The sequence below is a fragment of the Balaenoptera acutorostrata genome, chromosome 2, assembly GCF_949987535.1.
Source record: "Balaenoptera acutorostrata chromosome 2, mBalAcu1.1, whole genome shotgun sequence".
Taxonomy (NCBI): Eukaryota; Metazoa; Chordata; class Mammalia; order Artiodactyla; family Balaenopteridae; genus Balaenoptera; species Balaenoptera acutorostrata.
Window position 1 is genome coordinate 121110025 of NC_080065.1, and position 12623 is coordinate 121122647.

Genomic DNA, 12623 nt, shown 5'->3' on the forward strand with positions numbered 1-12623 from the left:
CTTACTGTACAGCACAAATTAACACAACATTGTAAATCAACTATACTTCAATTTAAAAAAATAGTAAAATGTGAAAAAAAATTCCAATGGCATTTTTCACAGAAATAGAATAAACAATCTTAAAATTTGTATGGAACCACAAAAGACCCTGACATACCCAAAGCAATCTCGAGAAAGAAGAACAAATCTGAAGGCATCATGCTCCCTCATTTCAAACTACATAACAAAGCTGTAGTCATGAAAACAGTATGGTACTGGCATAAAAACAGACACAAAGATCAATGGAACAGAACAGCAAGCCCAGAAATAAACCCAGGAATATATGGTCACTTAATTTACAACAAAGGAGGCAAGAATATACAATGGAGAAAGGACAGTGTCTTCAATAAATAGTGTTGGGAAAACTGGACAGCCAATGTAAACGAATAAAACTGCAACACTATCTTACACTATACAGAAAAATTAACTCAAAATGGATTAAAAACTTGAACATAAGAGCTGAAACCATAAAACTCCTAGAGGAAAACGGACAGTAAGCTCTTTGATATTAGTATTGGCAATGACTTCGGATTTGACACCAAAAGAAAAGGCAACAAAAGCAAAAATAAACAAGTAGGACTATATCAAACTAAAAGGTTTCTGCACAACAAAGGAAACAATCAACGAAGTGAAAAGGCAACCTATGGAATGGCAGAAAATATTTTTGAATCATTTATCTGACAAGGGGTTAATATCCAAAATATATACAAACTCAGACAACTCAAGAGCAAAAAACTCAAGACCATTTTTCGAAAGAAGACATACAAATGGCCAACTGGTACATGAAAAGGTGTTCAACATCGCTAATCATCAGGGAAATGCAAATCAAAACTACAATGATACAGCACCTCACACCTGTTAGAATGGCTATTATCAAAATGACAGGAAACAACAAGTGTTGGCAAGGATGTAGAGAAATGAGAACCCTGGTACACCGTTGGTGGGAATGTAAACTGGAGCAGCTACTATGGAAAACATTATGGAGGCTCCTCAAAAAATTAAAAACAGAACTCCCACATAATTCAGCAATTCCACTTCTGGGTATTCATCCAAAGGAAACAAAAACACTCACTCAAAAGGATATATGCACCCCATGTTCATTGCAGCATTATTTATAATAGCCAAGATATGGAAATATGGAAAAAAACCTAAGTGTCCATCAATGGATGAACGGATAAAGAAAATATAATACACGTACACACACACACACACACACACTTATATAAAAACAAAATGGAACATTCATCAGCCATAAAAGTGAAGGAAACTCTGCCATTTGCGACAAAATGGAGGGACCTTGAGAGCACTATGCTAAGTGAAATAAGTCAGATAGAGAAATTAAAATACCATATACCACATAATCCCTCTTATACGTGGAATCTTAAAAAACAATAACAAAAAAAACCAAACTCACAGAAAAAGAGATCAGATTTGTGGTTACCAGAGGCAGAGGGTTGGGGGATGAGGGATGATTGGAGGAAAGTGGTCAAAAGGTACAAACTTGCAGTTATCAGATAAATAAGTACTGGGAATGTAATGTACAACACGATGACTATAGTTAACACTGCTGTATGATACGTAGGAAAGTTGTTGAGAGTAGGTCCAAAGAGTTTTCATCACAAGGAAAAAACCATTTTTTTCTGTATATGAGATGATGGATATTAACTACCCTTATTGTGGTAATCATTTCATGATATATGTAAGTCAAATCATGCTGTACACCTTAAACGTATACAGTGCTTTATGTCAATTATAATTCAATACACCGAGAAAAAGAATGCTGTAGAGGGTAAGAGGTGGAAATTATAAACAGAATATATATCATGAATGCACAAACAAATTTAATGAGAGGCCAGAATGTGGTATTTAAAAAAATTATTTTAAGCTGTTGCCCCACTCACGCTGCAGTGGGTGGCTTTGCAGCCCTCTACCATCAGACCAGAGGGGATTCTACCTAGAGACGTGGTCCATAGTCACAGGGCACACAAGTAACACTATATCTGAACTCTGAAGTCCTGCATTTGAGCCCTGGTCTACTAGCTGCATAGCCTTAGGTAAATGGCTCACCTTCCCTAAGACTTAGCTTTCTCATCAGGAAAGTGAGATAAGGCAGGAGAACTGACTAAACGAGTGACCAAGGCAGAGAAGGCAGCAAACCCTGTGCAAGACCAGCTGTTCCTTCCCAGTTCTCACAGTCTGTCCACCTGGCAACCAACACCTGCCTCTTCCCTGCAAGGTGTGCAGCCCGTGACATGGTGCTTCAGGTCTACACAGTTGCCTTGGGAGATATCACTATATTCCAATCATAACAAGTGTGCCCTAAGTTTTCCTAAGGTCTGTAGTCTGCGATTATGTCCCTTCCTCACTTCTTGGTATTAAAATGCCCTTTCTTATATGAAATGGTGAGAGTAGATGGTAGATTATTTTCACAACCTGGCCCAGGGAGGACAAAAGCTAGCAAGCAATACTTTGTCAATCTCCAAAATGATTGACATTTTATGGATGGCTAGTGGGAAGCTGCTGCATAGCACAGGGAGATCAACTCTGTGGTTTGTGATGACCTAGAGGGGTGGGGTAGGGAGGGTGGGAGGGAGGCTCAAGAGGGAGGGGATATGGGGATATATGTATACTTACAGCTGATTCACTTTGTTGTACCGCAGAAGCTAACACAATATTGGAAAGCAATTATACTCCAATAAAGATTTTTAAAAAATGATTGGCAGCCGCATAGCACAGGGAGATCAGCTCGGTACTTTGTGACTACCTAGAGGGGTGGGATAGGGAGGGTGGGAGGGAGACGCAAGAGGGAGGAGATATGGGGATATATGTATAGCTGATTCACTTTGTTATAAAGCAGAAACTAATACACCATTGTAAAGCAACTTTACTCCAATAAAGATGTTAAAAAAAAAAAGATTGACATTTTAGAGATTCATATTGTTGTACAAATCCAAAAACTCCATGTATTGTGCATACACCCAGTTTTGTTTTGAGCAGCAGAAAACCTGTAAGGTCAGAGTCAGTGGGATACGTATTTAAGAATCTGTAGAACTGAGTGTTCAAAAAGACTTGTGTGAAATTATCAACCCAAGATTACCTACGCCTAGTCTCATTTGCTCTGCTGTTTGAATCTCTGGAAATTTCATTAAAAAGTCAGCAAAATTTTGCAAGGATGGCAGCTTCTCAAAAGAACCAATCCCTTTTTTTGGCATCCCTTACCAGAACATTAATCACTCATTTGCAGTTTAAATATTTCTCAAAAAGAAAGAGGCGCTCTCCCATAATCATCTTGGGCTTTTTGCCAGGCAGTGAGGAGCAAGTGTATCTTCTTGATCAGGAAGAGTGATTCACATATGGGGGTGGAGTTCAATTGGGGTGGTAGAGCGGGTTTACGTTTGAAAAATCCTAGGTAAAATGACTATTTATCAAAACTTTTGGCAAAAACTGTCGTCTTGGAGATACCTTAAAGATTATCCTATGAATCTTGGTGAGCATTCTGACAGGGGTCTTAACCTTGAAGATTTAGGCATAAATGGTTTCCTTTGAATCTTCGGTATTATATGCATTTTAAAACCTTATTTTGGACTTCCTGGTGGCGCAGTGGTTAAGAATCCGCCTGCCAATGCAGTGGACATGGGTTCGAGCCCTGGTCCGGGAAGATTCCACACGCCGTGGAGCAACTAAGCCCGTGTGCCACAGCTACTGAGCCTGCACTCTAGAGTCCACAAGCCACAACTACTGAGCCCACGTGCCACAATTACTGAAGCCCAAGTGCCCTAGAGCCCGCGCGCCACAACTACCGAAGCCCAAGTGCCCTAGAGCCCGTGCTCCGCAACGAGAAGCCACCGCAATGAGAAGCCACCGCAATGAGAAGCCCGCACACCGCAACAAAGAGTAGCCCCCGCTCGCAACAACTAGAGAAAGCCCACGCGCAGCAACGAAGACCCAATGCAGCCAAAAAGATGAGTAAAATTTAAACAAAACAAAAAAAAAATCACTTGGGGCCAGCCAAATCTCTCTTAAAAAAGTAAAATTAAAAAAATAAATAAAACCTTATCTTTTTTTTTTTTTTTAAAGGATTTTCTTATTTATTTATTTATTTATTTATTATTTTTGGCTGTGTTGGGTCTTCGGTTCGTGCGAGGGCTTTCTCCAGTTGCGGCAAGCGGGGGCCACTCTTCATCGCGGTGCGGGGACCGCTCTTCATCGCGGTGCGCGGGCCTTTCTCTATCGCAGCCCCTCCCGTCGCGGGGCACAGGCTCCAGACGCGCAGGCTCAGCAATTGTGGCTCACGGGCCCAGCTGCTCCGCGGCATGTGGGATCTTCCCAGACCAGGGCTCGAACCCGTGTCCCCTGCATTAGCAGGCAGATTCTCAACCACTGCGCCACCAGGGAAGCCCAAAACCTTATCTTGAGAAGGGTCCCCAGGCTTCTCTGAAACGTTGGGGACCTCACATGAAGGCCTGTCCCATTCTCTCTGGGAAGAGCCAGGCATGCTCCCCCCTGTGCCAGGAGCTCTCTCCTCTCAATCACTTAAATGCCTTGAGTGTTACCTTACCAGAGAAGCCTCCCCTGAGCACCTATGTAAGATAACACTGCCATGCCATCACTCCACTTTATTGTGGTCGGAGCACCACTTGCCCCACCTTCCCCTGGGGCAGTGACTCTACCTCCCTCACTAGACCAGAGCTCCCTGAGCACCAAGGTGCTGTACCCTCACTACCAAGAAGGGGAACAAGCACACGTAGATGTGATAAATATGGATCGAATGGATGCATCTTCTTTCAACAACTCTGTGTCAAATGTGTAAGTCCACTCTTGAAATTTCTTAATGGGATAATATGCTGTATATGGGAGTAACAGCCATCAGAGTTAAAAAATACACTGTCTGCTTCAATAAGTCCACCTTGAGGACTTTCTCCTACAGATACACTTGCACTTACGCAGAGAGACCCACACACAGTGATGGTCACTGCGGCACTGTTTGTCAGAATGGACACGAGGAACAATCCATAGGGAACTGGGTACACTGCTCCTGCCTACAGTATCAGTAACTGGAGTCATACCATGAGAGACTAAAGCAGCTCCACACGCCAAGATGAGTAAGAACTGCCAAGGGAGTAACAGCAGCAGCTGACATGGGTGCCAGACGCTACTGTAAGCATTTCACAGGAATTAATTCTCTTTTAAGCCTCCCAACCACCCTGTGTTATACCTCCATTTTACAGATGAGGAAATTGAGATACCAGAGAAATGAAGCAACTTCCCCAAGTCACACAGCCAGCAACTGGCAGAACTGGAATGTAAAGCCAGGTGAGCTGGCACTAGTAACCACTGACACCACACTGCCAAAACAGTGGGGAACACGATACACACACACACACACACACACACACACACACACACACACACACACACACACACATATTTTAAAGGCCAGTAGGATGGGGAAGACTTTATGTATCTGTATGCTTTTATGAGCTTAGACTTTCTGAAAGGGTACATGAAAACTCATTCCAGAGACTGCTCTGGGGAGAAATGGAGGACTGTGAGTGAGATTTTATTACCGCACACTCTTTGTACCATCCAAACTCTCACACATATTACCTACACAAAGACATTATGCAAACATTCACTCGAGTCAGTAAATTGTAGGGCTGGAATGGACCCCATCACTTCACGGCGGGGGGTAAACTGAGGCACAGACTTGCCTGAGGCCACCCAAGTAGAAGGAGGAACCCCAAGGCACTGCCAGGGCCCCGGATGCCCAGCCCCTGGTGGGTTCTGTCGCCTTCTCTAACAGTTTCCACTATGGCTGACTCAGCTGTCACAACTGGAGACTTTCAAAACCTTCCAATTACATAGAATTGGGGGAAAAATTATGATTTGGAATTCAAGTGTTGACACTTGAAAAATACCAACTCCCTTTCACTACAAGTGCTTTAGCATGTTACTAAGGCTTTGTCTGCATGTCTCTGGAAAGGTTATTTTCAGAACATTCCACTTAAACCTGGAGATGCAGGGTTCTCTGCTGTTTCTGGGAGCTGACACCACAATTTACATTAAACAAATGTTTTGAAAATTAGCTGTTCACGGTTCCAATTTCAGCTTCCCCCAGGGTTTAATGTTAGCCAAATACTGGTACAGTAAGCAGACAATGTGTTTTATTGTGGAGAAGAAAAACAGACCACCATAACAGACTTCCTGCTTTTGTAATCAAGGGAAAAGTTGAGTGTTCGAGTGATTATTGGCATATGGTTATTAGAAACACTGAGTTCCAAATATAGCTACTAGAAGCTAAAGAGAGACACACACACACACACACACACACACACACACACACACACACACCCTCTATATTTCAAGTCCAAAAAGAAAGAAAAAAGCATTCATAGTGTTTGGTAAGATGGGAAGTTCGGAAAGTTATGGGGCAAAAACTATGACAGAAGACTAGGGGTGACATGGAGCGAGGTTCAACCCAGGATTGCCAGAGACACTCGGGTTGGAGAGGTGCCGCAGTTCTGCCCCTGCTGGTCCCCTGCTGGCTCCCTGCTCTGTGGGCAGCCAGCTCCCTGAGGCCCATAATCAAGAGATGATGAATTTGGCATCTTCGTCTTCTTTTTTGACATTTAAAGGGGGATGCACAGGCACTTTCCCCTGCCTTCCCTGTCCTGCACCTCCCCACAAATGCAAATGTTGTAAGGGAAAAAAGAAACAGTTCAATCTGCTAATTTTATAGTTAGCAGGAATGAGTAACAGCACTCTGTGAAATCCCCCGCCTGCCCTGAGCCTCCTCCAGGGCTTGTGAGCAAGGTGGAGTGCAGTGTCTGGAAATAACTTACAGGACACTCTTCAGTATCGGGTTTCTCTCTCAAAGAGCTGGGAGTGATTCTGAGCCTGGTGGGGTAGGGTGGGGTGGGGGGTGTCTGTTGGCAAGAGGAATTTAGATTTTGTTGTTTTCAGGGAAGTGTTTGTCCACACCCAGAAGGATGTACAAAAAATACAGCCTCTTACACCTCACCTAAAGAGAGTCCACAAACACAGTGTGGGTGGGAGGTGAGAGGTCACAGAAGGTGCCCTCCATGTGGTGAAGGCCTGCCCGATGTCTGGATGAGCTCAGAGGAGGGGACATGCTGGGAGGGCGGGCTGGCACGTGGCTCCAGGTCACTGCTCCTGGACCTGTTCTGGGAAGGTGTCCTCACCAGCTCACTCTGGTGAGGGCTTTGGGCTCTAGTAAGAATGTCCTGACACTGACACCGCATTAGGCCTTGCAGGGCGTTTCCAAGGGGATATTACTGGGGGTCTTACAAAATAGGGAAGCCACCTTCTGCCAGAGATAATTTCCTCTTAGTCTGGCTAGAGGCCAGAAGGATGACTCCTGACGGGGCACCCCAGGGCAGGGCAGGGCAGGGCAGGGTGGAGCAGCCTTAAGATTCCATTTTATTAAACACAGAGCTGCGCTGTGCCTAGTTTGCTGGCCCTGGAGTCTGTGACAACAGCTGAGAGGCAGGGCCCAGCGAGGAAGAAACAGAAACCATGTGTCCCAGTTACCCTGGAGTCTCCGACAGGTGAATGCAACCAGCCACAGGTGTGGACCTCCCAAGGGTGGACTAGGAAGATCCTGGCTTGGGATTAGTTGGCCTGCCCCATCCCAGAAGACATTAGGTCACGCTCACGAGAAGGTTTCACTCCCCACAGGAAGATCAGCACCTACGACCTAGTCTCAATCCAAGCTGGGTCTGGCAGGAAGCGCCCAAATAACGCATCTATTTTCCTCCTTAACAAGGTGGTCATTTCAAAGAGCTAACCGTCTGAACCATCCCTGCTGGAACAGGCTCGGAGGAGGACATGCAGCCATGGCAACACAATGACAGTTCTGGGCACGTCAAGGGCAAGCGGGCAGCTGGCACCTCTGGGCAGGACTCAATTGCTGTCGCTCGCACAGGGAAGCTCCTGTACACACATGTCCCACCCCACGGGCATGGGCATCTCCTGGAAGGGTGGGCACCAGGTCCTTCCAGCCTGGGGCTATCTGCCCCAGCACCTCCCCACATCCCCCTTGCCTACAGAAATCTAGTCCCCCACTTGCGTCCAGACTCTGGCCACTTGAGCTGGACTAGCCCTCTGTCACCAGCTCCATTTGTTCCATAGGCCCCCACCCCAGAGGGGAATGAGTAGGAAGGGGAGCCCGCATGACCCCGCCTGCCGGCACCCGCCCGGCCTCACACTCCACACGTCCCCGCCAAATCACCTACGCACCTTGGATTTCCGGCTCCCTTTCTTGCCCCCTGCTTTCTTAGACACGGGCTTCTTCTGGGACAGAGACTTGGCCTTTTTGGCTGGGGGTGGTGTGATGATGGCTTCCAACTTCCCTTTGGATCCTCGTTTCTTCGCTAGCAACTCCGGATGGATGTTTGGTAACACTCCCCCGCTGGCAATGGTGACTCCTTTTAGCAGCTTGCAGGAAAACCAAAATAGTGGATGGTGAGCCAGACCAGCATGTCCGTGACCTTCAAGAACTCAGCCCTGCACCCCCATGCTCTTGCTTTTGGTTGGTAGAGCTCCCTCCTCCATGGCATCTACAAGGAGGCTGGCAGGACCCTGGCTCACTACACGGGGAGCAAGTCTTCAGAGTCCCTCACTCGGGTGGAGTTTCCGAACCATCTTTCTTCCAAGGAGAGCCAAATACCTTGTTTCATTCCCCTCCCCCAAACCAATAAAGTCTTGGGGAAAAACTGCCATGCGGGGGACGGGGAAGCTGCTGACAGTCCAAAATGCAGTCCACACCCTTGACAGCCAGCCAAACAGCACCCTCCCTCTGGACAGACAACTCTCGGGCAGCAAGACTGCCTGCTGGAGTGTCTGGGTGGGGGAGGGAGAGGAGAGCCCCGTACCTGATTCAGCTCTTCATCGTTGGCCACGGCCAGCAGGATATGCCGGGGCGTGACCCGGCCCTTCTTGTTGTCTCTTGCTGCATTGCCAGCCAGCTCCAGTATCTCCGCTGTGGGGAGCAGAGGGGAAGGGCATGTGGTCACGTTAAAGCATCAGAGAACCGTGTGCATCCTCCCGGATCCCCTGTTCTTGGTGCCAGGAATGGGAGCAGGCAATGGCTTCCCGAAGCAGCTACCCTGAGCTACGAAGCTGCAGGCGGTCTGCCTGGCAACACCTGGAGCCAAGTCACAGAGGTGTTGAGAGGCAAAGCTGAGTGGGACTAGGAAGACCCCTGGTCCAACCCCTTTGTTGTGGACATGAAGACACTGAAGCTTAGAGAGGAGAAAGGACCACCAGCTGAAGGCCCTCAGTGAGAAGTGGTAGAGCTGAGATTTGAAGCCCTTTCCCAGAACGGGCTGCCCACAGTCAGCACTCCAGACGTCACCAGCACCAACCCCGTGGAGCCAGCAGTGTGGCCCTGAGACTGAACTGTGCATCTTGAACAACGGGTCATGCGTGGGTTTACAGGACTTCAGGGGGTGGTGGCATATTACTTAGTAAATTTCTGTTAATGGAACCAATGTTGAACGCCTGCACACTCAGATTCAAAACTAGAAGGATATGACTGGACCCTTTACAAAGTCAATGTCATAAAACATAAAACAAAAAAGGTGGGATGTAGTAGATTAAAAGAGGCTACACAGCCACAACAGCCAAATACATATAGTGTCAATCCTTGATGGGATCCTGATTGCAAAAAAAGCTATAAAAGTCATTCTGGAGACAACTGAGGAGATTTGAATGTAGACCAGATATTAGACACAAAGGAATTATTGGTTTTCTTGGGTGTGATAATGGTATTACCACTCTGAAGGGAACATCTTGTCCTTAGGAGATACATGCTGAAGTATTTAGGGGTGAAGGGCCTTGGTGTCTGCAATTTACTCAAATAATCCTGAAAAAGTCTACAGAGGAAAACAAATGTGGTGAAATACTAACACTTGTTAAATCCAGGAGTGATGTAAGAGAGTAAGACGTCAGAGAGTTCGTCTCTCAGCTTTCTGTATATTTGACTTTTTCCACAAAATAATAAAAAACCTAGAAGGATATGAGCCTGACTTAGAGTTCATGCTAAGTTAGAGTTTATTGACCAGTCCTTTGGGGCAGGGTTCGCCAGACAAGAAGACAGGTTCTTCCACAGCACCAAAGATGGGGAAAATTAGGAAGTACCCTTTGGCAAGAGATTTTTTTCTCCTTGGTGGCCCAGTTCTCTTTGTAAGTGTCAACCTCATCACTTTCGCCTCATTTTCTTAATGAGAAATGCAGACTGTCCCAAAATGTATCTTACACCCTCACTTCTGCAATTCTGTCCATGCCACAGCCCTGCCTGTAATATCCATCTAGCCCTCCCTTCTAGGCTCAGCTCAAGTCTGACCTCTTCCTGGTACTAAAGGATTTCTAATATTCGAAGTTACGTTGCAAACACTAGATGTCTCCAGCAAAGCCAAAACTCGGAATCATTATAAAATAACTAGGGAAAAAATTCTAGCTACATTAAAACCACGTATTTAAAATTTACAATATTACATGGTTTATGTTGTTAAGGGGTACTAATGGCTGAACCCAATGCAAAAACTAGTCTGTGTGTCAAGCTGAAAAGCTTCTTGGATACTCACACCTGGATCACATGGATTCAATGCCTAAATCCAAGGCAGGAATTCATTTACTCAATAATCACTGCACTGATGATACTTGGACACCAGAGGCAACTGAGGCCCCTGCCTGCTTGATGCTCCCAGGCCACAGGGGTCCCTCGCCTTGAACGTCACATGAGCAAGTCACTAGAGTGAGGCCCGGGGAAGAAGGGGAGATAATCAGTACACTTCCCACCCTCATCCGTTAGTCTCCACAGGGCTGTTCCCCATACAGCCTGAGTACAGGCCCACCTGTCAATTTCACAGAAGCTTCCCTATAATCGATGGTGACTGTGTGTCCCGAAGCCCAGAGGAGATGACCCTGTCATGGCCAAGAAAGAAAGGGTGCTTGGGATGCCTAAGTGACCTGATGCCCATGTGCAGAAATGAGCCCAGCTTGGCCTCCATTCTCCCACGTTCATGCAGGAGGCAGCACATCTGCAACGCTATTGTCCAACTCACTGCCTGTGAGGAAGTGAGGCCGGAGCCTGACGCAACAGGAGCCTGACCCTGGGAGTAAGGGCACAGGAAGGAGAGCCAGCCCAAGGGGCAGGAAGGCTGGAGAGAGGGCAGCTGGCACCGCTGAGCTGTAGCCCACTTGGCTGGCTTCCTGGCCTCCACCACCCCCTCACCTCCCCAGCCTTCCTCCACTTTGAGGCCACAGGAAACACGGGGCCATCAGTATCTACAAAGCCAGAATATACAGGAGGAGGCTGGGGGATTACAACCTTCTCCTCATAATGTGCTAAGAATGCTTTACCTGGCCCTCATTTAAAAAGAGAGAGAAAAAGAGGAGGAGAGAGAGGGACAGAGAGAAACCCACAATAGTGTCCTAAGCCCATCCATTTGGCAAGAAGATCGTTTGAAATTATGGTTTCTCGGGAAAGTGGAAGTGGCCTGTTTCCTCTTCCTGCCCAGAGTATTGGTGCAGGCTCTCCCCAAGAGAAGGCACAGTGGCCGCTGGTGGAGGGTCGGGGGGAAGAGGCAGGTGGTCTTTTTATTTTTGGCATCACTATTTTTTGTGCGGGGAAGGTGCAGATGATGAATGCACAGACCTGGAGGGTGGAGAGGGATCACCAGAACTCCAAGTGTGTTTGGGCCCCTGATTTGGGTGAGGGACAGGCAGTATGTAACACAAGCAAGTAAAGCAGTGCACTGAGCTCTAAGCAGCACCCACAGCTGAGAAATAGGACGATCAATTCTCCAGGAACTCCCCTGGGCTACCACTAGCTCCCCCTCCACCGCCTCTCTCACATTGTGTCTGCAATCGCAAATAGCCTGAGTTTCTCCACTTGGGAAATTTCAAGGACTGTGCTCACTTACTGCTAATTCAGCCTGGACTCAGGGATGCCAGACTGGATCCACCTGGGAGTAACAACAAGGTGGACATGGAGGGGCTGGAGAGGTGTGTGGAGTGGGGTGAGGAGTGTTCTAGCTCCTCAGAAAGAGCTGGGCTGGGGTGTCCTTCCTGTCATCCCTCTGACTTCTTCACCAAGGAGCCAGAAAATCCAGGACTCCTTCCTTTCTGCAAAACCCCAGCTCACTTTTGATCTGCAAAGACCAAGATAACTGGCCCTCCCACTCCCTATCTTCAAAGAGAGGACCCTCAGCCCTGTGGGGAGGGAGGGAGCTGCGTCAAATGGGGTAACAAAGAGGGGCAGAGATTCACATCCTGGCTGGTTGCGCAAGAGCTTTATCTTCTGTTTACTCCTGCATGTTTTCCAGTTGGATAGTTACCACAGCAGTGGCTTCGGCAAGGGACACACAAGAGGGAGCACCTTAGAGACACACCTTTTATGAGAAGTGTGTTCCCCGCTCCGCCCCAGGCAGAGGGCTGGGGCAGCTGACAACAGCCCAGAAAGATGGAGGACGCACTCCTGCCGCGCACAAAAGTAGGAACCCAGAGCACGAACTCGCCCCTTGCCAAGTATTCAGTAATACCAACCTCCCTTCATCCTC

The 12623-nt window shown here is 47.2% G+C and overlaps 1 protein-coding gene across 5 annotated transcripts in view; it reads right to left on the minus strand.

Annotated features, from left to right (window-relative positions):
- Positions 1-12623, minus strand: part of LOC103002265 (core histone macro-H2A.1) — an 80769-nt gene that overhangs the window by 40820 nt on the left and 27326 nt on the right. For all 5 annotated transcript variants that reach the window (XM_057540047.1, XM_057540051.1, XM_057540048.1 and 2 more), the window contains exons 3-4: positions 8934-9040; positions 8299-8496 (exon numbers count right to left, since the gene is read on the minus strand). In XM_057540047.1, coding sequence (XP_057396030.1) covers positions 8299-8496; positions 8934-9040 — 305 coding nt within the window. The remainder of the gene's footprint in view (positions 1-8298; positions 8497-8933; positions 9041-12623) is intronic.